Source organism: Ostrinia nubilalis, chromosome 14, assembly GCF_963855985.1.
Source record: "Ostrinia nubilalis chromosome 14, ilOstNubi1.1, whole genome shotgun sequence".
Classification (NCBI taxonomy): Eukaryota; Metazoa; Arthropoda; class Insecta; order Lepidoptera; family Crambidae; genus Ostrinia; species Ostrinia nubilalis.
In genome coordinates, this window is record NC_087101.1 from 1,488,309 (window position 1) to 1,514,259 (window position 25,951).

General features: G+C 38.1%; 1 protein-coding gene across 2 annotated transcripts in view; it reads left to right on the forward strand.

The window, feature by feature from the left end:
* The first annotated feature begins 21,407 nt into the window (after positions 1-21,407).
* The window catches only part of LOC135077965 (acyl-CoA:lysophosphatidylglycerol acyltransferase 1-like), a 542,351-nt gene continuing 537,807 nt past the window's right edge, over positions 21,408-25,951 (forward strand). For both annotated transcript variants that reach the window (XR_010258552.1, XM_063972505.1), the window contains exon 1: positions 21,408-21,533. Coding sequence is in view for 1 of the 2 variants with exons in the window: in XM_063972505.1 (XP_063828575.1) it covers positions 21,411-21,533 (123 nt within the window). In the remaining variant the exon portion in view is untranslated. The remainder of the gene's footprint in view (positions 21,534-25,951) is intronic.

Here is a 25,951-nt window from a genome sequence, read left to right on the forward strand (position 1 = left end):
ACACATGATGTAGTGCTGTACAACGATAGCATGAATATTTAGCAATTCCCCTTTCAAAAACCAAGATAAAACGATTCTATAATATTCTTCTCTCGGTTTTAAACTACAGATTTTTCAATTTTCATTTAAATCGGTTTATGTAACAGAAAGACAGACAAAGTTACCTTCGCATTGATTAGTAAAGTTCGTTTGTTTCAGCCAAATGACCTCAAGGTTTTACACAATGACCGGTCCCGCTCTGCCCGCCTCTAATAAAGTACATTATGGATTTTTTTATAATTTTTGTTAGTCTTGCGTAGTGTGATATACCCCTTACACTGCAAGCCGTGCACGGCATCGCCTGAATTATTAAGTCCCTCCATTACACTGCATTGATTGAAACTGCACCTTTGACATTACAGTGCCAAGACACATGCTGCATTTATTGTGACTGATATTTCATTGCTCGTTGAAAACTGTATGAAATGTTTATAGATCTAGCGCTTAGGCAGTGCTTGAGCTATGGGAGCGGTACGGAAGGGTTGACATTGACATATTATGACGTGACAAGGCATACAAATCTGAAGTCTCGCTGACGTTTGACCATATCAAAATGCCGAGAGGTCCCGGGTTCGATTCCCGGCCGGGCAGAAATTGAAATGATGAATTTTAATTTCTGTGATGAGTCTGGGTGTAACTATGTATAGTTATGTATGTATTAAAAAAAAGTATTTATGTATGTTTATATCCGTTGTCTAGTACCCATTGTACAAGCTTTGCGTAGTTTGGGACTAGAGGCGCAGTGTAAAATGTCCAAGGATATTTATTTATTTATTATTTATTTAAAATCACCCTCACATGCCGCTCCCTTATCTCAGGCACTGAGTTAAGCGCAAGACCTTTAGTCCTATAGTTGCGGTTTTGCATCGACTTTTTATTAACGGGATTATTCCCACCTCTCGTTCCCACCTCTGCAACTCCTGTGTAGCCAGGATCTACAGCTTGACCGCCACAAAAACCCAACCAATGAAGGTCAAGTTCGTCCCGGGGGAAAGTTAAACTGTCATTGGACCCGCAACGAAATTAATCAGAAGGACATAGGAGGAGTTCGAAATTAAGGTTCGACTTCCCTCCATTGCAAAGCGGATGACAGGTGACAAACAAAGGTTTAAAACCTTTAAGAAAAGATTATGCACCACGGACAATCGACTTTTTACTAGCGTTAAGGTCTATGTAATCATCATCTACATTTATGTAACCTTTATCTCGTTGTATTAATAGCCATATTAAACTTTGCGACTTGACCGTTTCGTTAGTGCAATGAACTATGAATACATTTTCACCTTAGGCCTATGTGACTAAAATAAAATGACTGTGCTACAATATTTGATTAAGGTAGAGTTTGTTTACTTAGAGCTTGTAGAGTTAGAAGATCCGATAACATTTTTTCAATGCTAGACATTTATATGGTCTCGACTTGTTAACATTTTGCATAAAAATATTTTTAGTAGGATTTGTATTTCTTTATTCAAAACTTTAGTTCCAGACCTGAGTCACACAAGTCGCACTTCATACTTCATCATGACTAGTACTTAATACATAATATTACGTAATATCACCACGGCGGCTGCATCATAGCAGCCTAAACGTCAAGCCGTGAGTACATAATGTAACTCATTAATAAACGTCGCATTAAGACCCGTGTCTTAGGGTGAGTTGCACCATCTTATTTTGACAGTAATTATGACGATAACCGGTGCTTTTTGTATGGAGTTTGACAGATTTTTGACGTTTGTCAAAGTTAAAGTGAGATGGTGCAACCAAGCCTTACTATTTTAGTTGAAATGGAACGCGAAAGTTTAAAATCTTATACTACGTAATAATATAGGATATAGCAACACGATTATCGGATACGAGAAATAATTCCGTACTTCAAAGGACACGATCAGTCGTTGCTCGCTTTAATTGCTCTTGATTGGGCCGTTACAAGATCGGTCGCCTGTGGCGGCTCCTTTACAAGATCTGCTCAGTTTGAGGATAGATCAGGGGTTCCCAACCTAGGTGTGTAGGTGTACAGTGCGAAAGCGCACTCATAAAGATGTCCAATTTAATATCTCAATGGGGAGACAGGAATCGTTTGCAGTTTGCCCCTCACAAAACTTATCAGCTTCTATTAAAAGGTAATCTTAAAGTTTTGCCTCGCATTAAATTCAATGAAATAACTGTTAAAAAACGGGAATCTGTTTGCTATCTCGGACTAATTTTAGAGAAAAACTTTAGTTTTGTCGAGCACATTAAACAGATCGGTGAAAAAGCTAAAAAGAACTTTTATGCCTTAAGTCACATTTCAACCTCGACGTGGGGTCTAACGTTTAAAATCCTCCGAGTAATATATTCGGCCACTTATTTAAGCTCCATTTGCTATGGTGCACCAGTTTGGGCTGACAGAGCTACTATAGGAGCCGCTCGACGGAAACTACTCCAAAGTCAACGCCTTGCATTGATTTTTCTTTGCAAAGCTTACAGAACTGTGAGCACGGAGGCTCTGCCAGTCCTGGCTGGTGTACTGCCGGTCGACTTAGAAGTACAAAAGCGTGCGGCTATGTACTTCGCATCAAGGGAAAATATAACCTCCGATTTCTTAAATAGCCGCGATCGTTCTAAAATAAGTCGATTATTTGATTCCCGAGAAGTCGTTGAAAAAGATTTACTTAATGAATGGCAAAAAAGATGGGATACGTCAGTCAAAGGACGTCACTTATATAAATTCTTCCCGAATGTACGCGAACGTCTAACTAGGCGATGGTTAGAAATCGACCATTGCTCGTCGCAGTTCCTCACGGGACATGGCAACTTTAAACATAAACTTCACGAATTCAAACTAGTTCCGTCTCCTTTTTGCGAGTGTTCCACTGATGATGTCAGTCATGAGCAGTCTGCCCATCATATCTTGTGGGAGTGTGATCTTTGGAAACATGAACGTGATATAATGCTTAATTCAATACAACATACATCTGTTTCCGCAATTTATTACACCGATCTTGTCGCGACAAGGAAAAATTTCCGTGCTTTTAAGCGATTTTGTGAAAAATATTATTGGCAGGTAGTTGCTAATTGCTCATAAGATAGGCCCCCTTAATTTAATTTATTATCCGTGGTGCATAATCTTTTTCTTAAAGGTTTTAAACCTTTGTTTGTCACCTGTCATCCGCTTTGCAATGGAGGGAAGTCGAACCTTAATTTCGAACTCCTCCTATGTTCTTCTGATTAATTTCGTTGCGGGTCCAATGACAGTTTAACTTTCCCCCGGGACAAACTTGACCTTCATTGGTTGGGTTTTTGTGGCGGTCAAGCTGTAGATCCTGGCTACACAGGAGTTGCAGTGGTGGGAACGAGAGGTGGGAATAGTCCCGTTCATAAAGATGTCCGTAGTACAAAAGGTGGGTCCGCACTGCTGAACAAACTGGGCATAGGCGGAAATCGGGACAAGGTTTGCTATAAGTACCGGCATTTCCCCTAAGTCCAGAAAGAAAGACATTCGTAGTTGTTTTAGTGGGTAGGCCTTGCCCTTCTGGCAGGGAAAGCCCCACATAACCCGTCGCCTGATCACAGTTTTATGCATTTTTTCCACGTAAAAAAGGGATTCCCAACCAGCGCCCCCGCCTGCATTGCACAGGCCACCGCCACGGGAATTACAGCTGTGTGCCCCCAGCTGCTCCCGTCCTGTGGGCTGAGTATGAGCTTAAATCAAGAGCGCGTAAAAATACAAAAAAATACAATACAAAATAATTTATTGAATTTAAAACATACATTAACATTTACACTTGTATAATTATATGCAAATTTTAGTTTTTGAAAGTTTCCAGATCGTCGGTCCACCTAGTAGGAGGCCTGCCCACGTTACGTCTTCCAGCCCGTGGTCGCGGGAAGAGCCTGGATGCGGGCAGCGCAGGACCGTTCATTATGGAAAACCTTGGGGGAGGCCTTTGTCCAGCAGTGGACGTCATTTGGCTGAAACGAACGAACGAATTTTATTGTACCACATTATCTCGGTGAATAAATAATCTTTGAATCTTTGAAACGAACGAAAGTTTCCGCTAGAGGCGCTGTACAATCCGTCATACATTTAATGACTTTTTTTACGCGCTCACTAGTGAGTACGTTTGATGTAAACTCACACTAAGCCCTGTGGGGGGTTTGCAGGTCCCGCCGTGTACGCGGGCAATCGTCGGGAGGGAATGTGGTAGTGAAGGCTTTGTCCGGAATCCCACAGTTCCTTGGAACTTAAGGCAAGTGACGGAGCACCGGGGTCTTTTGTAGTGGGTATGCCTTGTCCTTCTGACTTGGTGAGCCCCTTATAATTCAATGCATTTTTCCCCGAAAAAAGGGGGTTTTCCAACTACTGTGGTAGAGAAAGCTTTTTCCGGAATCCAACAGTTTACTCCCACTTATGGCGAGTGACGGAACATCGGGGTCTTTTTGGTGGGTATCCTTATGACTTGGTGAGCCCCACATAACCTAGGAAAGGTCCACGCAGGGTAGGTGCATACCGGCAACAGGGTAGGTTGAATCGCATGATTCAACGCATTTTTTCCCCGTTAAAAATGGGTTCCTTCCTAACCACCAAGGGTGGTCCACGGACCACCGGTGGTCCGCAGTTAAAATATGGTCCGCGACACTTAGTTGCTTTACTAAATAAAGATGACTTTTTAAAATTAAATAATACTTATTTAAGATATAGTTTTTTAAGCTTATTTACGAATTTTTTAATGGTTCCTGCGAACAATAAAAAAATCAAAGTGGTCCCTGGTCTAGAAAAGGTTGGGAACCACTGAGTTAGATAAATTGATAAGATTATTGGAAAAAGTGTTTGGTATATGTCAGGTGTAGTGCTGATTCTGCCGAAGGCGCCGAATGGACGAAAGCACAGAAGATACATTTTGTGGAAAAATAGTACTTATTACAAATACTTAAGAAGCTAGTGTGCTGTGGTCTATAGAAACAGTTCAACGATCTGAATCTCGCTCTTGGAAACATATATTATTGACAGGATATTAAACAAGTTTTTGAAACATTACTAATTTATATCATTTCGTATTAACATCTAAAACCATACGCCGAAAGGACTTACACCAAAGACTATTTAATTCATAGAATATTATTTAGGTAGAGGTTTCAAGTTACTTATTATATTCTATTCTACTTATTTTGCCCTCGTGGTTCAAGAGATCCTAACTCTGCTCCACTCTTTGAATATTCGTACATCAGACCTATGAACTTCTCTGACAAGCGTGAGAAATGTTGGCCAATTCCTCTATTTGCCTCTAGTACCTATTAAAAAAGATAGTGCTTCTGCCTTGGAGTCTATACATATACTCGTAACCTGATAATATCATCTGATACCGTACGCGTACCGGAAAACGCAGCGTGGGACGTCCACCTACAAGGTGAACTGACGACATCGTATAGGTAGCAGGGAAGCGCTGGATGCAGGCTGCTACCAATCGATCAACGTGGAAAGCATTAGAGGGGGCCTATGTTCAGCAGTGGACGTCCTATCGCTGAAATGATGATGATGATTACTAGGCTCTAACTTCTGATACATCTTTCGGTTGATCTGGGGTGGTCCTCCTCTCTCCTAATTGCAGTGCCCTACAGGGCCCAAAAATTTCTAATTTTAAGTACACAATGGATGCAATAAAATATTGAGTATTGAGTACATACGATGATGATGATCATCTGATAATATATCTGATAATCATCATCATCATTCTAGCCACAGAACGTCCGTCGTCCACTGCTGAACCCAAATGATTTCCGTACTGTCCGGTTGGCAGCGGCCTGCATCCGACGCTTTCCTGACCTCTATGAGGTTGTCGGATGAATCATATTGTGTTCTTTTTGTGGTAAATAGAGATAAATTATTGTAACACATTCCATATATTATACATAGTTTCGTGAGCGCGGCTTGCGACTACATCATGAATTATTTAGTGCCACCAGGTTGCTCTGGTAATGTCTCACTCGCTCTCGATATGACTCATCTGTTGTGGTATGGGCTAAGGTAAAGAAGAGAGAGATTTTGGATAAAGTTAAAAAAAGATTTATATCTATAAAAGCGAAAGGTCACTGACTGACTGACTGACCCACTCACTCATCACGAAATCTCAGAAACTACAAGTGCTAGGAGTCCTGGGGGTTCCTTTCCTGAACCATCTTTCTCAAAAAACATGTTTTCTTTATGTGACGATAACGAAATCTCAGCGCCTTTTTACCTACTACAATGTCGCTCTTATTTGTATTTTTTTCGGATGTTTAATAATTCTTATTGTTCCGTGATTTGAAATCAATTTAGGTACACCTTATTGGCGCATTTCTTAGAATATCTTTTGCCACATCTGCCTTGTAAAATGAATCGTTTGTTTGTTTATTTCAAGTTTTTTTAGTAATTGATTTATCAAACTTGTATATTTTTTGTTAAAAACGCTGTCATGTTCGCTCTTGTGCCTTCAAGTTTCTCATATTTACGTCATCACTAACGTCTCAACACGGGCCATTGTTACAATTTTATTTGGCAACATCATGAATATTTATCTGGACTAATTGTAATCTGATTAAGAGGTCTTTTTTATTTTCCTGCCATACTGTGATGAAAGGAGTATGTTTTGGTCTAATATATGTATTTTTAATCTTGTTGTGTATATGAGTCACGTTGTGTGATATCTGTTATCACACATCACCGGGTTTTCGACTTCATCAGACACACGCGGATGACATAGCTCAGTCGACAATGATGGCTTTGTTTCTTACAAAGAAGAAAACTTTTTTGTGGTTTTATAAACCGCATTTGATATTATTAGTGCAGGACGCTACCAATCGATCAACGTGGAAAACATTGGGGGAGGCCTATGTTCAGCAGTGAACTTCTTATGGCTGAAATGATGGTGATGATGATGGCGTAGCGGTGTTTTGAATAACCATGATCAAGGTCCTATGCATGATATAAGTAGGTAGGTATTAGATCGATTTTGTAATTGATCATTTGAAATTCCCTCGCTTCTAAGTGTGCAGAGGCACTTATGGCGTAAATCTACTCGTCCTTTTAATATAATTTTCTGTGTCAATATCAAATAAGAAACTGGTATAGTAATCTAAACAAAAATGTGCGATCTCCTTTATATTTGTCACCACTCGTACATTGTTAACTTTTATTCGGCAACGTCATGCATTATTTATCCGCACTAATTGTAATCTAATTAGTTCACGTTAATTAGACCGGCATTTGCATTGTATAGGCAAATAGGGGCATTAGGGCATTAAAGATTATTGATATTGTTTGCTAACGACATCGGCCAACAATAGGTGAGTATGGGTAACCTCTAAGTAATGTAGGTATAACAAATTAATAATGCAAATCTCCAATTATTTTTATTCTTATAAACTAAGCAACCGAATGCTAGTATCACTGATTTTCTTAAAACTACCGGTTTTTTACTAAAGCACCAAAAGTTTTAATATAACACTACAGTTTAGTAAGTACATAAAGTAGTTATACGCACTTTGTAATAAGTATGTACGGGCCTATTTCCACCTGTCGTTCCCACCGCTGCAACTCCTGTGTAGCCAGGATCTACAGCTTGACCGCTAATAAAACCCAACCAGTGAAGGTCAAGTTTGACCTTACTTCATAGGATCATTTTTATGCTCTAGATCTTACTATGGTCTTCTGTAATAAGTATGTATATTCTAAATACTCGTACTAAAAGTAATTATAACAGGTGGGTACATTGCCTGTCCCATTATTCTAGTCGTTTACTTTTTTATAGTAAATATCATATTTGCTGAATATATGTATTGTAACGTACCGTAAACACGTTAACCAGACGACACATAGTACATTATCGGTGTACTTCCTCATCTAGAACAAGTTATTTCTCAAAATAATTCTGTGGCCAGCCAAAAATAAACATCTCTAACTAGCAGCTTAAAACCAACTTCAAAGGAGCTATTCAAGGCTAAATTGTTTTGCTTCTTAGAGGAAACCAATAAGATTTTCACCCCTAATAGCCGCAAGCCGCCTCTGAGGGCCTCAGTCGCCCCCCGCGAGGCCCGACGGGGGGTCTGCTTGACCCCACAGATTACTGGAGTCACTCCTCAATAGTGCTTTATATTGTTTGGTTATTCCTACTAAAGGTTTGTATAGTTTACAAGAAAGGTTGGTTATGACATTGAATTTATTTATTTATTTATTTATTTTTATTTATTTATTTATTTATTTATTTATTTATTTATTTATTTATTTATTTATTTATTTATTTATTAACACCAACAAGACATACACCATTATAGACAATATTATACATGCTTATATAATAGGTTAAGTGCTATCTTAATTATAGGCGTTACACAAAAGAAATTGAATTAACGTAGCACAGAACATTAGTAAATTTTGAATTAACATGATTGAACGAATAAACGTAATTTTACGTTGAATGGTAAAGCGGCTATGATGACTATGGGAGCTCGTAGTCTGGAATAGAAAAAAAATAGAGTTCAACATTTCAAAATTCATTTTTTTTATTATCTTAGAACGCACATTTACACAGGTTGAGAGTCTCATTTTAAGACCTTGTCCAGACCGGCGAATTCGTCGCGAATCCTACGCTAGTAGAATCATACGCGTGTCTTGTGGACGATTGTATGTTAGATGTAGTATGATTCTATGCGCGAAGACATTTGCGGCGAATTCGCCCTCGTGGACAAGGCCTAACATTTTCCTGATTGTACTTGAGCCTCTAAATCTGTCTGTATGGAAGTTATTAATGTGAAAAAATTTGAAACCGCAATATTCTTTGTCCGTTTTAATATTGTGAAGAGTCACTTTGCAAAGAAACTATATACTAAAAAAAATAGAGTTCAACATTTCAAAATTCATTTTTTTTATTATCTTAGAACGCACATTTACACAGGTTGAGAGTCTCATTTTAAGACCTTGTCCAGACCGGCGAATTCGTCGCGAATCCTACGCTAGTAGAATCATACGCGTGTCTTGTGGACGATTGTATGTTAGATGTAGTATGATTCTATGCGCGAAGACATTTGCGGCGAATTCGCCCTCGTGGACAAGGCCTAACATTTTCCTGATTGTACTTGAGCCTCTAAATCTGTCTGTATGGAAGTTATTAATGTGAAAAAATTTGAAACCGCAATATTCTTTGTCCGTTTTAATATTGTGAAGAGTCACTTTGCAAAGAAACTATTCATACAAAAAAAAATATTTTCCTAAGTAGAATCCAAGGTAATCTCATAACCTCGGACAAACTATGGTTCTTCGATAATAAGTCACAAAAACTTCATCGTTGAGAAGTTCTGGAAACTTTTATGGTATTAAAACTTTAATTCTATCCTATTCAAATTACTTTCAGAGAGGGGTTGATTTCTATGGAAAATAAAATTGTGCCTCTTATCAGACGAGTGGCAATTGAAAACGTGATTAAAGCTTTTAGTTTAATAAGTATTTTAAAGAATAAAACTCTCCTTTTCCTTCATTGTATTTTATCGTGATCTCTTCAGTACTTTTTTTATTCACTACAAGGAAGCTCTGATTTTCACCTGACTTGAATTTGTATGTATGCTATTTTGATATTTTCTCCCTTTAATAATTCACACAGGTACACATAAAAAAATACTAAAACTGAATGATAAGATAAGTGCCATTTCGATTCACGAAAATGCTTTTAAAAGCTCAGACAATCAAATCAGCCGAACTAATGAATTTAATTTGTAATAGAAAAAGATTCTTGAGACCTTTCAGCTTAACTTTCATTGAAAAAGCCTTCACGAGTTGCTTTAGAAGCAATGTTTAAAAAACAAGTGCTTCGATTCGAGTCCTTTATCATTCAAAGCTCAACAAAATACTTGCCTGCAGTAGTGAACAAAGGTTTTTATTCCAGAAAAATATAATTTATTGTAGTACTTATCTATATCTATACTATAATATTATAAATGCGAAAGTAACTGACACAGCCTGTCTGTCCGTCTGTCTGACTGTCTGTCTGTCTTGCATCACGCCTAAACGACTTAACCGATTTTGATGAAATTTGGCATAGAGATAGTTTGAGTCCCGGGAAAGGACATAGGATTTGTCCCGGTTTTTGAATAAGGGACGCGCGCGATAAGGTTTTTCTGTGACAAATAAAATTCCACGCGGGCGAAGCCGCGGGCGGATAGCTAGCACTTTATAATATATCTTGGAAATGAACATATTGGAGTCTCAGACTATCTTGTACTACCAGCTACTTTAATCGGTAAAATACAGGAGTTGGAAGTATAATTTCGACTAACTAGGTTACTAGATATAACCTCTTATTAATGCATATTTATTTAGATAATATGATAAACAAGCATCACAGCCAAATGAAAACTTATTCAAAACTCTTTACACTAAAGTATAAACGAGCGAAAAAGATCTTCGATTGCTACTCCGCTCTTCCCTAGAGGCGTCTGCAATCCAGCTAAGAAATCCAACCCTCAATTACTTAAGCAACCCCCTGTTAAGACGCTTAATTGCCGGTATCCTTTCTCATTTAAATTTAACCCAGGTATTAGTCGCGAGCGATGTTTATTTTGGGAAATATAAGACCCCTTTTTCAACCCTTTGAGGATTAAGCGCCTTGGGTTGCATAGGTTCGTTTGGTGCGCAAAGAAACATGCAAATCGAAACCATACAACAATTCGTCACCTTATGAAAGCTGATTTTGGGTCATAGATAAAAATCTTGCTCTACAAATGGCAGAGAGAATCGAAAGGGGTCGCACATTAGATATTAGTATTCGATGTTCCCACATGTGCACTTAGTCTAGACACCCCTCGATTGGGCCCACTAGAGTGAGCCCGCCGTAGGCTGGACTTTGGTCCAACACCGCGGTGGTGGGCAACCCTCTAGTTGGGTTCGCCACTGATCGGGCGCCTTATGCGCTCGATACGGCCCAATCGCGATGCGGACGAACCCACGCGAAGCGAGGCCCATACTCGCCACTCTGCCCGGTGAAGCTGGAAAAGCTCCTCAAGCTTCAGTCTGAAGTAGCAGTAATAGAAGTTATAGTGTTCGGTGTAACTGAGCACAGTCACTAAGCCTAGGCGCAGGCCACCTACTTTTAGTTGACCGATAGTTGGGACGGGCTGTTAATCAGTATGGGCATGTATGAAAGTGTGCTTATTACACCGATTTGATATCGGCCGATTCTTCATACAAATTAGAATTGGGCCCGACTATCGGCCGACTAACAGTCGGTGGTCTGCGCCCAGGCTTGTGACTGTGCTCAGTTACCCCGAATGACTGTACTAATTGTGCTATAACTTCTATTACTACTATTACTGCTACTTCAGACTGTCATTTCTCGGATTCAAAACCTATGCAGTGCGGGTCTCTAAAATAAAATGTTTATTTCAACCACCTCTGTGGTCTAGTGGTAAAACCACCTGCTTCAGACGCAGAAGTCCCGGGTTCGATTCCCAGTGGGGGCAGATTTTTCTGTTCGGTTTGGTTGGTGGTAGGGCTTGTTCTAAGTCCGCCTGGCTAGCTACCACCATCTTACCTAACTCTGTCGCCATAACAACAATGTTATCAGCATTGTTGTGTTCCGGCAGTTAGAGGTAAGATAGCCAGCCTCCGTGGTTGAGGATTCCGGGTGAAGCTCGCTTCTACCTTCGACCTGATCAGCACTTACCATCAGGTGAGATACAGGCCAAGAGCTTCCTAGTTGTGGATAAAAAAAAATTTTGAATTCTCCAAAATAATACTGTAACATTATTTAGTAATCCCAACCAAAACGTTATTCCCACAACCTAAACGCCTCCCTTACTTATTCATGTGCTTTTAATAGAACATGTCCCCGCCCAGATTTCCGTCATACTCGTAAAAAGAAAAGCCAGTGCAGTGTTCGCGGCTCCGAAAACTCATTACGCCGGACCGTCTGCCGCACAATTAGGGGCCGCATTAAAAAAACAGGCGGCACAGTACGGGGTTTTTGAGGAAGGGTCCTGTAGGTATAATAATAATAATAATTGTCCGGAGGTTCCTCAGCCTGTGACCCTGACCACCGGTAGCTTGGGCCCTGCTCCGCTGCCAGCGGGTTAACTATTTTTAAGATTTTTGTTTTTATAATGTATTTTTATTTTTTGATAATTACATCGTAAAAAGAAAAAAATAAAAATAAGAAAGAAAAATGAATAAAGAAATAATAATAATAAATACACTTTATTGCACACCAAACAAATAACATAACAGAAGAAAAGGAACACGCAAGGTACAATTAGGCGGTCTTATCGCTATGAAGCGATCTCTTCCAGACAACCTATGGTGAGGACAGTTACTTGAAACAAATATGAAGGGGAAGGCGGTGTCGAAACTAAAGAAATAAATGAAAACAAAAGGCATAGGTACAATTTAAACCAAAATAATACATACAAATAATACACAAAATATGTATATTAATAGTCTGTTTTTGGAGTCAATGTGACTTAATTTGTATGAACTGTGGTCACAGCTGTACGAGTGCTTTGCGTGCGGAGTTAATCTATTAGTTCTATCTCTAGCTGTCGTTCATGCCAACATTTCGTTTGTGCGAAAGATTGAGAGAAAGATAGAATAATAATAATATAATAATAATAAATCTTTGGACAATTTCACACAGCGCCAGCTAGCCCCAAAGTAAGCAACTCAATGCTTGTGTTATGGGTGCTAGCTTAACGGATATACTACATATATACTTTTTTTTATTAAATACATACATATTATACATATTTACACCCAGACCCGTCACAGAAATTAAAATTCATCATTTCAATTTCTGCTCGACCGGGAATCGAACCCGGGACCTCTCGGCATAGTAGTCCGTTCTGAACCACTACACCAAACGGCCGACTAGAATCCCATTCTAATTATCGTTCTCTTCACTAACATTTGTCCCAACTCCCAAGTCCATTTCCAATTTGCAACCGCATCAGTTGGCGTGTTGCTGTTGTATATCATTATCAAGTAAACTACCAGCAGTTCAGCACGACTCCAAGTAGGAGTAAGTCCAACTGCCAATGTGTGCTGTGCTTACACTGGCAGCGTATTGGAAAGCCTAGCTGTGGATTTTATGGTTGTTATAATGATGGCAAATTTCCGCCAAAGCAATTACATATGTACGAGGTACAAAGTATAAAGACAATTTGTCGTATACTATGCCTACAAAGATTAAATTACTCATTGAGACGTATTTCTAATAAAATGAATTTCATTAGAAAAACTCAGGCCTAAGGAACCCTAAAAACAAGCGCTTAAGGGCCGTCCGCTCCACACTAGTTCTGCAATAAAAGGTAGTGTATCCGTCTTTATAAGTACTCCTTTGGTAATTACTCGCCGGCGAGGATTTGCAGATTTTTCTGTTTCTAACTGAAGTAGTTCTGGCTTCGTGTTTTGATTAGTTTCGTCAGTTTTTAGGATATACTTTTCTTTTTCTTTTCTCGAAACGTGAGGGTTTTGGTCATTATTTTGTTTTATGTTAGTGAATATTTTCTACATTTATACACACCCTATGAATAGCCATGGATGGATTCTTATTACCTAAGGCTGGGTTGCACCATCTTAAGCTTCAACCACACCAACGCGTGCAGATCGCCATTGCTGGCGCGATCAGGCGCGATCATAGGCCAATGACAGGTCGCGCGTCCCATGACAGTCCGCGCTACCTGTCATTGATCATATGGCCTATGATCGTGACGGCGATGGCGATCTGTACGCGTTGACGTGGTTGAAGCATTACTTTAACTTTAACAAACGTTATCGCGCCGGTTATCGTCATAGTTACCGTTAAAGTTGGGTGGTTCAACACAGCCTTAAGTGTAGAAAAGAAAAATAAACAAAGGTACCTACGCCATTATTTTTATAGTTACTTTACGGACGACAGTCGGAAAATTAGCATTCAAATTGTAGTAATAATAATAATGTAGTAATAACCCGCCCCGGGTGCCAAGCATCAGGGGGTGACACAAGTCGCGCAGATTAGTACTCCCTGGCACATCTGCATGGCAAATCTGCGGTTTATGTCATGATACGGGGGGGTGGGGGGTGCGATTGTCTTTCAATCGGTAGGAAACCCCAAAAATCCTGGGGGGGTACCAGGGGGTGTTATAGGACTTGTGACGGGGGGGGGGGGATGATCGCCCCGGGTGCCAACCCATGCTACGCCGCCACTGTATGTAATATTATTGTTAGAGTATTTTATCTGTAGTTATTATTTGTGTACATCTATGTTGCATTAGGTATGTATGTTTATTATGAGTTTTTTTTAGTATTGTACGCGCCTCAGCCGCCTCTCACATTTGCAGTCTCACTTACTAGGTGTGCTGGAAGAAATTTCTTTTTAGAAATAATCTTTTTGTAGGTGGACAATAAACTATAAATAAATAAATAAGAATGACGTCAATTTCGAAACACCCCCCCCCCCCTATCTATCATTTACCGTCATCCGCAGACCAACCCCCCCCCCCCCCCTAATTTAGAATGACGTAATATATGGACGGCCCCATACCAGTAAAGTCATTTTAGTTAGATTAATGCTTTGTTACTGTCTTTCAAAGGTTTATCTATGCATGATGGAAAGAGATAAAACATCGTTTTAATTACAACCATTTCATAGTATTATGTTTGAGTCTTGCTCATCTCACGCAATTTATTTAATAATACAATTGCGTTAGCAATCAGTTTAACTATAAACTTTACAACTTAAAATAATAGCTCTATTACTGGTCCTTCGAGCCGGATCCGTGCCTGCAATTAAACTCAGGTGTCTGGTGTATTATTTCCTTCGCACAAATAACAATAGTTAAATGTTGAAGTAACTATTACCGGAATTATGTCTATCATTTGATAAACCGTTTATTTACCCCGAGTGAAGTTATTTCGCAATAACAGGTTCGTTAAATGACTCACCGACTTGTTGTCTTGTGTAGGATAGGTGTTGATAAATGTAGCTCATAATACTAGGGGAAGATACACTAACCGCTCGAACTATAAACAAAACTTGACTGCATCTGTCCATCTATCAAGATATACTCCGAGTGCAGTTGAGTATACCTATACTTATTCACAAAATACTCAATAGAGGTTAGTTTTTTTTACCTCATATCAATGACAGTTGTCGCAAAAATAATGTTTAGATATTTCTAGCACAGGATTTAAAAATGAGAATTTCCGGGTACTTTTAAGACACAGTAGTATAGTAAAATAGTACTATATTTATTACAACTACATAAATAACCGTAGTATTTAGCATGTTCTCGTGTGCGTGTGTTCCTATACTTACTCGTATAATAATATCAATTGCACCATTGCAAATATTGATATTGCATGTTAGTCTAGTATGTGAATATGTGTGCAATAAGCTTTACAGCAAAGAAACAGATCCTCACCTCTGACATTACCTCCCACTGCAGTTTCAATTACATTACGGGTAGACAGATAATGTGACGACATGCGGATTCTGGTCTGTGGTAGTGTGGTTATCTTGATAATGCAACAACTAGTCTAGAAATCTGGTTAACTAAACTAGACGGATACATTAAGAGAACCTTTTTTAAAAACAACTAGTTAATTTGTGTAAATATTTTTTTTTCTATATGTGGAAATATGGAAAACACTTTTACGGTGCCAAAGAAATTCTTATTTAGTAAGATTTACACAAAGTTTGTTAAATATAGTTCCATTTTAAAGAGTAGAACGATTTTCAGACATAATCTCTTTTAGAAAACGAAAAAACAATTTACCCAGAAAAAATACTAAAAAATAGAGAGATGTTTCCAGGAATAACTAAATGCGAAACATCGCAAAGTTTCCATTTTATTTTAAGTAAAGAATCTACGTCAATGGAATAAGTAACAAACACCTACCTTTCTGCTTGCGCGAAAAATCCTTAGTTATTTCTGGCACTGTTTTTTTCTCTCTAATCCTGCCAAAGTATTCCCTCAAAAATCATTCCCTTAGTACTTCTCCAAACAGAGCCCAATTCGGCGAAACGATTTCGTCATATCTCACTATCTTTTTCACCCTCACTCGCAGTAAAAATAACTAAGTGAAAATGAGACAGATAGAGGTCATAAAGTCAAAATTGTTTTTCTCGGCAGACACCAAGAATTGCGAATTCATGAAAATGTTAATAATTTTTATGGAGGTTTTTTAACTGAACCGAAGGGAGGCTTATTTATTTAAGGGGATTGGAGGCAGTGTGCTTAAGTAGATAGACTGTAATTTGAATCTTAATACTGTGCCATTATTTATTTTGAGTAGAAAAAAATGCATGGGCTTTCCAGAAGCGAGGAACGGTGTCAAAAGAAAAATCGACTATTGCTGAGCATTGTTAGAACAATTAATAGCTGTCTTCCATCTTGATTTGGGATTTATTAGTAAATTATGCAAACTGTGCTCTATTATTTTATATCAAGGTCATAATCAAGGGACGTGTCTCATAAAAAGATGTCAAAGAGGTTTCATCTACGTGTATTTAGATTCATTCACTTGGAGAATTATAGTTCATACATATAAAGGTTTGTAATCATTGGTAAACAAAGGCATGAACTATAATTATGTATAAACAAGATAACGATAAACACAAGATTTTTCAACTCAGTAACATAAACAGTTGTCCATATCGAGATTCGAACCTGCACCTCGAGAGGTGTTGACTCTACTTTACATTCATTACGCTCATTGGTTATAACCACAATATTCAACTGTAATGGCTTTCGCTATAAATACACGATTATGTATTTCCCATTTTAACAAGAAGCTTTCAGCTTTATTAATGAGAGAGTTAATTGAATTTGAGATTATGAAGTGCCGTTTTTAACCACAATTTTAGGGGATTTTATTTAATTAATGTGGTAGGGAAATAAGAAAATATGAGCGGCGTTTTTTAAAGCACCTACTGTGATGGGGAAATCTTTTTCATAATATTCATTTTAAACACAGCTAATAAATATAATTAGGTAATATTTAAGTCAATATTATTTTTCTTAGAGTAGTTATGTAGTAAGTACCCGCTGTCTAAGGCATGGTTTCTTGATAATTAGTAATAACCAACTATCAAATGCTACCAATAGTTAAATATAAACAAAGGAACTAATAGTTAAAAATTGTAACTAAAAGTCAAACTAACCATCGTTCGAAAACCCAATTTCGCTGATATTTTAACCACTTGTGATTTTAAATGTTGACAAGTGGTTGTTTTAACTACAGATCAAAAAACTGGGCCTTGGTGTTTGTAGCTTTGTAGATTTTTCTAAGGCTGGGTTGCACCATTCTAATTTAACTTCGACAAATGTCAAAAATCTGTCAAACTCCATACAAAAAGCAACGGTCATCGTTATAGTTACCGTTACAGTTAGGTGGTTCAACTCAGACTGAGAATTTTCTCTGTCATTAGATATTCTACAAAGTTACTATGCAAGTATAATGCCGTCTACTGCAAAGATATTTCATACAGCCAGGACTTATTGCCACTGAGACAACTCAAACATAAAAGTTGGAAAGTACAGTAGGGACGTTACTAGTTTATCTTACACTAGCTGACTCGGCGAACTTTCTACATCGCCTATGTTCATCAGAAATAATGAATTAATCTTATTGTGAAAGTTTTTTTCAAATCGATTCAGTAGTTTTGGAGCCTATTCAATACAAACAAGCAATTAAATCTTTCCTTTTATATTGTAATAGTGTAAATACAATACACAAATTGCCAAGAAGCACCTACAGGGTAATAATGTAAAAAAAGTTATTTCAACACCGACACCAGCAAGGAAAACATCGTATCTCAGTTTGAATAGGATCGTTGAAACATTTTTGAAAATGAAAACTCTTACTGTGATTATAAACTATTACTGATACGAATATACGAGTAACTCTACTGTTACTATATCATTTGTGACTAGTACACAACGCGAACCTATTCCCGTTTAGATCTTCATAGTGCCACGTTCCACAAACAAACTAGGGACAAATAAATATTTCACTGAACTTAGTTTCGTGCTCCCAATACTAAACGCTAAAACGTCTGGCCACTGAGTATTTGAAGATTTGAGTAAGAAACTAGTTTTCTATGTATTTAGTCTGCTAGAAAATACTTTTAAAGTTCGTCATCTTCTCAGGGTTAGCTGGAGGAGAATGCCAAATGGAATTAAGTTCGCCTTATGTACTGTGATTTATGTGCAATGTGCATATAAGTACGGAATCATGAATTTTTTTGAGAGTTACGATGTACCCAAGCTTGCAATACTCCGACCAAACTGGATAGCAGAAACGCTAATACAAAGTGATTTTATAAGATTTTAAACTAGCGTTCCATTACAACTAAAATAGAAAGACACGGGTCTTAACGCGACGTTTATTAATGAGTTACATTATGTACTCACGGCTTGACGTTTCGGCTGCTATGCTACAGCCGTGGTCAAAAGCACAATTTGACTCAAATTGACTGAATTTGTCCGGTCATTAATGGTTTTTGACAAGTCAATTTACATCTCTAAATTCCAGACAGTCAAATCCTCTAACTACTTAACCAGACCACGTTAAATGATAATGTGATTTACAAAATCCAGTAACTTCCTATTTATAACACTCCACTTGAAATACTCGTTGTCACCCGTCTCTTAAAATGTGTCTGACTTATAAATCACAATAATACCTAGCCATGAGAACTAGATCAGATATAATCTAACGCTTATCTGACCATTATTCTTCATTGTGTCCTAAACGCTGTGTGTGGGCTACAGGATAAATCCTTATTTCAAAACTTGTGCCATGTGGGCGGTTCTGCGATCTTTGGACGAAATAATTAATGCGAATCTATACTAATATTATAAAGCTGAAGAGTTTGTTTGTTTGAACGCGCTAATCTCAGGAACTACTTACTGGTCGTATTTAAAAAAAATCTTGTTTGTATTGGATAGCCCATTCATCGAGGAAGGTCATAGGTTAATTACTTTTCGCTACGACCAATAGGAGCAGAGAATCAATGAAAAATGTTGCGAAAATGGGAACTGTGTCAAACTTTTTCACGCGTACGAAGTCGGGGGCACAGCTAGTGTTAGATATCGAGAAAATATGGATTATAGTGTGTAGGAGGGATGGCATTATCTCTTATCAGCTTGAAATGGTGTCAATTGTAATTATTTTGATGGGCGTAGGTGGTTTTGGATCAAATTTCTTGGAGGTGAGGTTCACCTTACCGTAGTGAGTGTGGGCGTCACGTCGAGAGGAAAATGCATATTTTTGGCGTGAAAATTAATATGACGTGACATAGTCCGAAATGGTGAAGAAGAAGTTCGTTGTTTGGAATCCCAAAGGTCCCTCCTTCGGGATTCCAAGTATGTATAAGGTATTAGTGGACGAGCGCTACTATAGGGAATATTACTTTGGGTAAAAAAGATTTAGCCTCGAATAATTGTATTCCAAAAGCATTCCAAAATTGTTGCATATGTTTGCTTCTTTGAATAAATAACCCTTACTTGAAACCGTGCACGATATCAATAGAATTATCAATATCCATGTAGACGTCATGTTGGTTTATAGTTTTCGTATTTCGGCCCGGTTACTTTACGATCGGTGAAGTTTTGTTGCATTTGTATGCAGAAACCAACTGGTAACGACAGGGCCGTATTTACCTTTCTATGCGCCCTGGAAACTGAAGGATAACAGGGCCCTTTTCCTCAAAAAAATGCTGAATTATAGAACTTTGCGTATTCTTTGTATTTATGGGCTAGTGTTTATTTTTTTTTGTGTGGCGCCCCATTTTTGTGGGGCCCTGGGTTACTAACTGGTAACAACAGGGTTGTCTTTAACCTAGGTACTGGAAACTTGAGGTTAAAAGGGGCCCTTTTCCTAAAAAAATGTGCTAAATTGTAGCTAACTTTACGTACGACTCTTTGTATTTATAGGTTACTGTATTTTTTTTTGGGGTGGGGCCCCATTTTCTTTGGGCCCTGGGCCCATACCCAGTGGGAAAGAGGGGCCTGTAAAGTAACTACATGAGCGTGAATATGAGAATTTACTGTTTAAGTTTCAGTTACACCATTTATAATATAACGTTTCTGTTTCGTTGCAGTTAGTGCTGCTTTTATGGCTTTATTGTTGAGCACGGAAAATGAAAATTTTGCGGCGCAATAAAATGTAGTTTACTTGTTTTATTACTTTCTTAAATTTTTATTCTATTTTAAGATCTTTTTACAGCGCTTTTATTTATTACATCAGGTATTCCACAAAATATGATTCATAAACGTTTATAACCACTAAAAATTGCGGGCATTAACCATTTTATATCCAACCAAACCTGTGAAGATGTACCCTTACGTAATGTCATTTAGATAGACAACTGGCCGACTACAGAGGGCTGTTAATCGATATAACATGTACGCGCATTACACTAATTTGGTATCGGCCGATTCTTCATATGAATGCAAAGCCGACTAAACTATCGACCGACAAATATACTGTAGTCTACGGGACTATTCCCACCTCTCGTTCCCACCACTGCAACTCCTGTGTAGCCAGGATCTACAGCTTGACCGCCACAACAACCAAAACCAATGAAGGTCAAGTTTGTACCGGGGGAAAGTTAAACTGTCATTGGACCCGCGACGAAATTAATCAAAAGAACATAGGAGGAGTTCGAAATTAAGGTTCGACTTCCCTCCATTGCAAAGCGGATGACAGGTGACAAACAAAGGTTTAAAACCTTTAAGGAAAGATTATGCACCACGGACAATAAATATCAATTAAGGGGGCCTATCTTATGAGCAATTAGCAACCTGCCAATAATATTTTTCACAAAATCGCTTAAAAGTAGTAGTCTAGAGTAATAACGTCATTATGAATGTTGGTAACTCTTAACTAACAGACCCTCCTTCTTTCCAGTAATCGAGTCCGGGGACGAGCCAGCCGCCTGCAGTGGTCGGAGAACCTTGGTCCTGTCCAACCACCAGAGCACAGCAGACGTCCCCATGCTGATGGCAGCTTGGAACCCTCGCCCTGGAGTCCTGCCCAACCTGATGTGGATCATGGACAGGGTGTTCAAGTTCACCAACTTCGGGATAGTCAGCGTGCTGCATGAAGACTTCTTTATACAAGCGGTAAGTTGCATTATCTACATTATTACATTACAGCAGACGCCCCCATGGGTCAGAAAGGTTCTGGAGTGGAGGCCACGTAAAGGCTACCGCAGCGTAGGACGTCCACCCACAAGGTGGACAGGCGACCTCATAAAAGTAGCAGGAAGGCGCTGGATGCAGGCTGCAAACAACCGGCCAATCTGGAAATAATTGGGAGAGGCCTATGATCAGTAGTGGACGTCCTATGGTTGAAGTAATGATGATGATGAGACGTCCCCATGCTCATGGCTGCCTGGAACCCGCGCCCTGGAGTCCTGCCCAACCTGATGTGGATCATGGACAGGGTGTTCAAGTTCACCAACTTCGGGATAGTCAGCGTGTTGCATGAGGACTTCTTTATACAAGCGGTGAGTTGCATTATGTTCTATTAATTTAATTATCAACATTTTATTTGAATTTGTGTCTACTGAGTGCAGCGGTTGAATGCACACATTTGTCGGTATTTTTAAATGGATAATGGTATCATTTAAGATGCGATAATAACGTTACCGACTTAATTATTTAATTTTTAGCGTTAAGAGTCGCATCTCAAACTAATTTGAAAATTATAAATAACTTGAAAAAATCGAACTGCCTAAGGCGGGAATTGAACCCACGACTTAAGTTAAAAGTCTTGCTATGAAAACTGGTGGACGAACGTGTTTGCGAATGAAGATTTTCTTATTTTGTTTTTATAGCCTACGGACACTACGGTATTTTGGTATTTATTAAAAGTTTATTAGAATTTCTTATTTTTCTTTACGCTCTCTTTTATAGAGTAAAACATCTCTCACCTAAGACTATCTTAGCTTTATAAATGGAAAAAAATACACTATCGTTTCTTAAAGAATCTATGCCAGATGCTAAAAATACTTTGTATTTTATAAATAACATTCAAAAACATTTTTGTCAAGACACATACTTAAGCGCTGTCTTCAGAATACGGGCTTAAGCAGGAAGGTCAAGTATTCCACTCAGCGCCACTGAACCACATTCAGGGGCTACTTATTTTAAGAGAAAAGATAAGGACGTCTCTAAATATGTAAAGTGTGGGTTCCGTCGTTATATTATTATGACGTATTAGCTATTTTAGTACGCTGAAGATACGGATTTTTTAAATCACTTTATATGACCAACGTAATGTCGGATATTTATGTTACGATGTGTGTATTTCTAATGTAGAGATGAAATTTTTTTAGTAGCAAATGTGCTATTTACTATGTTCCGCTATAGTCAATAGCATTGTAAAGTTTCATCAAAATTCATCTAGCAGTTTCTGCGTAAAAACATCTTGCGTAAAAATTACCTCCTACATTTTTACAGGATATTTTACCCAAGAATATAAACAACTTTCACTATGGGACCAACTCTGAAATTAACTAAAAAAATCAGCAGTATTAATACAAAAGTTCAATACAGGTTTACAAAAATGTATGAAACAGCAATTTTTTTTTTTGTATAGTAGGTAAGTAGGTATAGATGTGATATCATAAGAATATTTCTTCCCACACATGGAACCCCAAAACAAGTATCAGGTAAAGGATTCCCCGGGGAACGTTGAAGGTAATGAGATAGCACAGAGTGGTCTTATTCGCGCTTGCTTTGTGGGAAGAACCCGGATTATCCGAGTATAAGCAGCCTTCCTTTCAACCCGAAATTTTGAGGAAACTATGTAGGAAAAGATGAGCCCGGGGCCTCTTAGACCCAGTCTGAGACTAAATAGTTTTCTGAATAGATAGTGTGTGGTAGCGGAAAGTTATTCATATTATTTTGGCTGAAATTGAAGGAGGTACGTGTAAATTATTTGCCTTATTTTGTAGAAGTAGCAAGTGTAATATACTATTTGAATTTAGGACGATAGTAAAGTTTAAGGAAAATTGTGTACTCTGCAGTCAATGATCAAATTCTCTCAGAAATCAGAAAAAAAATACAAATAAGTACTTAGCTTTGGACAATTTCACACAGCGCTATCTAGCCCCAAAGTAAGCAATTAATATGCTTGTGGTATGTGTAAAAAGTGGGATCTAATAGTACATTTTTATGTAGGATTCTACTATATAACGCTCTACTAAAGTTAGTGTCAATCATTAATAATGACCCAAATGACCTTTCAAATACATTACCGATCGATACAATAAAACTCACCCTATTTTAGGACTGCCACTTATACCACAGAATAATAATAAGTAGGTACTTAGATTTACGTTGTCATGAGACTCATACACATCAGACCATACATTTTTGTTTCAAAATCGACTCTATTACAACCACATAAGAGATCACAGTGTCAAGCTTGACGTGTTTCTGTAATACATTCATTACTGATCTTACGCCATGATTGATGAAGCTAGAATCATTGTTTTGATGTTACGAAATAAGCCTAAAGCCGTACCCGGATCAACTCGACATTGACCGGAGAAAGTGATTCAATGCGTCGTATTGCTCAAGTTCTTTATTATGATGAGGTTGAAATGGTAATGTGAATTATCCTACTTAATATTATAAATGCGAAAGTTTGGATGTCTGGATGTTTGGATGTTTGTTACTCTTTTGCGCAAAAAGTACTGAACTGATTTTGTTGAAACTTTACAGTATTATTGTTTGTAACCCAGATTAACATATAGGCTATAATTTATGCCGATCTGTGACACTAAATTTCACGCAGGTAAAGCTGCGGGCAAAAGCTAGTTGTAAAATCATTTGAGCATCAAAAAGTTTTTTATTTTCTCAAACAGTTTTTCACTTTTTTGACAAGACTCGAGCAGTGCCGTAACTAGGGCGGTGCCAGCGGTGCCCAGGCACAGGGCGCAGACCCTGGAGGGGCGCAGAAATGACCAGACCAGTATCTAGTTTTGTTTCATGCACGCTCCGCACCCCCCCCCCCCCCCCCCCGTAGAAGGTTACTTTTTATTCAAAAAGGTTACATTTTTTTATATTTCTCGCACCGGGCGCATAAAAGGCTAGTTACGGCACTGGACTCGAGTAGGTATATTAGTAGTGATTTTTACTATAAATTATTTAGTATTTTCGACGGGTATCCAACATGGTGTTTATAAGTAAGGGACTTAAAAAGCCCTTAGTGTATTATTAGAGCTTATAATAAGTTACGTAGCACCCTTCAGCGCTTTCCTTTAACTTACCCTTCACGTGTGTTCAAAATACTCTCGCAAATGCCCTTTTAAAGTATTTTCCGTCCGATTATATTACTAATTGCTATTTTCGCTATCCGATTGATTGGACAATCGTATTTAGTGTCGTTTGTGAATACAGAAGCGAATCACCGACAATACATAATTCAGCCCTAATCAGTGGCGTAGCTAGGTAACCAAGGGCCCTGGGGGAAATAAAAAATGGGGCCCCACTGCAATCTAAACTGGTTAGATTTTATCAAATTTATTTACATTAAGCTTACTTACTCGTGATACAGCATTAATTTTTTAAACCGTTCTCTTCTCTTCACAATAAAACGCACATCGATGAATAATAAAACTCACATTATCGCTATCCGTCAAATTTAAAATACTGCCAACGACAGAAAGAATTTAGGGAATTCCCTAGGTACCTATAACTTTCAAATTTCTCTCTATTTATTTTGAAAATGGGAGAAATTTTTAAAAGTTCAGTTCAACAGATATTTTCTAGTAAGGATTCGGGGGCTGCCCCGCCTTGTCCCTTAGTAGCTACGCCCCTGGCCCTAATCTACATCAGCTATCACCTGCCTGTTCAATGCATTTCAGTTTCATCGATAATTTAAAATCGGACAACGCACTCGATGTAGACCACTCGACCCGACAGACTCCGGAATAAAAGGTCGTGATCTGTTAACCCATTAACCTCTATAGAGACACTTTGATTTTGTATCATATTTCAAAATATTCACTTATTCTTATCATTAAATCCCTGAAGAATCCAAAGACCCCTGAAGAATCCTCAAGGCATTAATTTCGCGCTTTTTATCAACCTCTTTAAAATAGACTCCATCGTTCTACATTGCGTTTTCAAAGACGTCGACTCAACTAAATTAATTAAATTAAGCTAAAACAGTACCTACTTAAAGTTCGCTTGAAAGCTTGCGAAGAAAATATCTTTTCATTTACTCGTTCAAGTCTTGAGCTATGAAAACATATTTATACAAATAATATGGCAACATTTTCCACATAGTCATCAATCAATGTCATGCCCTCTTATAAAAGGTAAAATAACGTTCACGAAAGTTCTATAACTAATTGTAACTGATGTTATTTTAAAGCGCAGCGAGGAGGAAAAAGCTCAGAAATCCGGGAACTTAACTCGATCGGATAGAAGCTTTAGGGAAGTGCACGTAAATGTTGCAACGTTTAAGTTATTATACCATCCTCACTAAAATCATGGACAAGACTTTCGACTTCCGCCATTTACGTAGAACGTTGAGCCGAGTTAAGTCAAGCGTTGGAAATTTGCATGCGAGCAGCATTTAAGTAGACTGTTTCAGTAATTATTTTAACGTGGATGCGAACGTGTTAAGTTCCTTTCTCTAGTAGTTACTTTCTTTGCTAAAATACTTGTATAAAAATATTTTTTTTTTTTTTCAAAAAATATTTTTAATTTTTTTAATGGATGAGAGAGCATTTCAAAGATCTTTTGTAGCGGGGTGGCGTACCATTGCCGGCGTCATTCAATGCCATGGATTGACCTTTCCATTCCATTGACAGCTGTTAGCGTGTATCTGTGTGTTATACTCGTAGCATATTCCAGCTACAGTTTTCCATAAAATTTTAACATGGTTTCATCTATTTATAAGTTACCC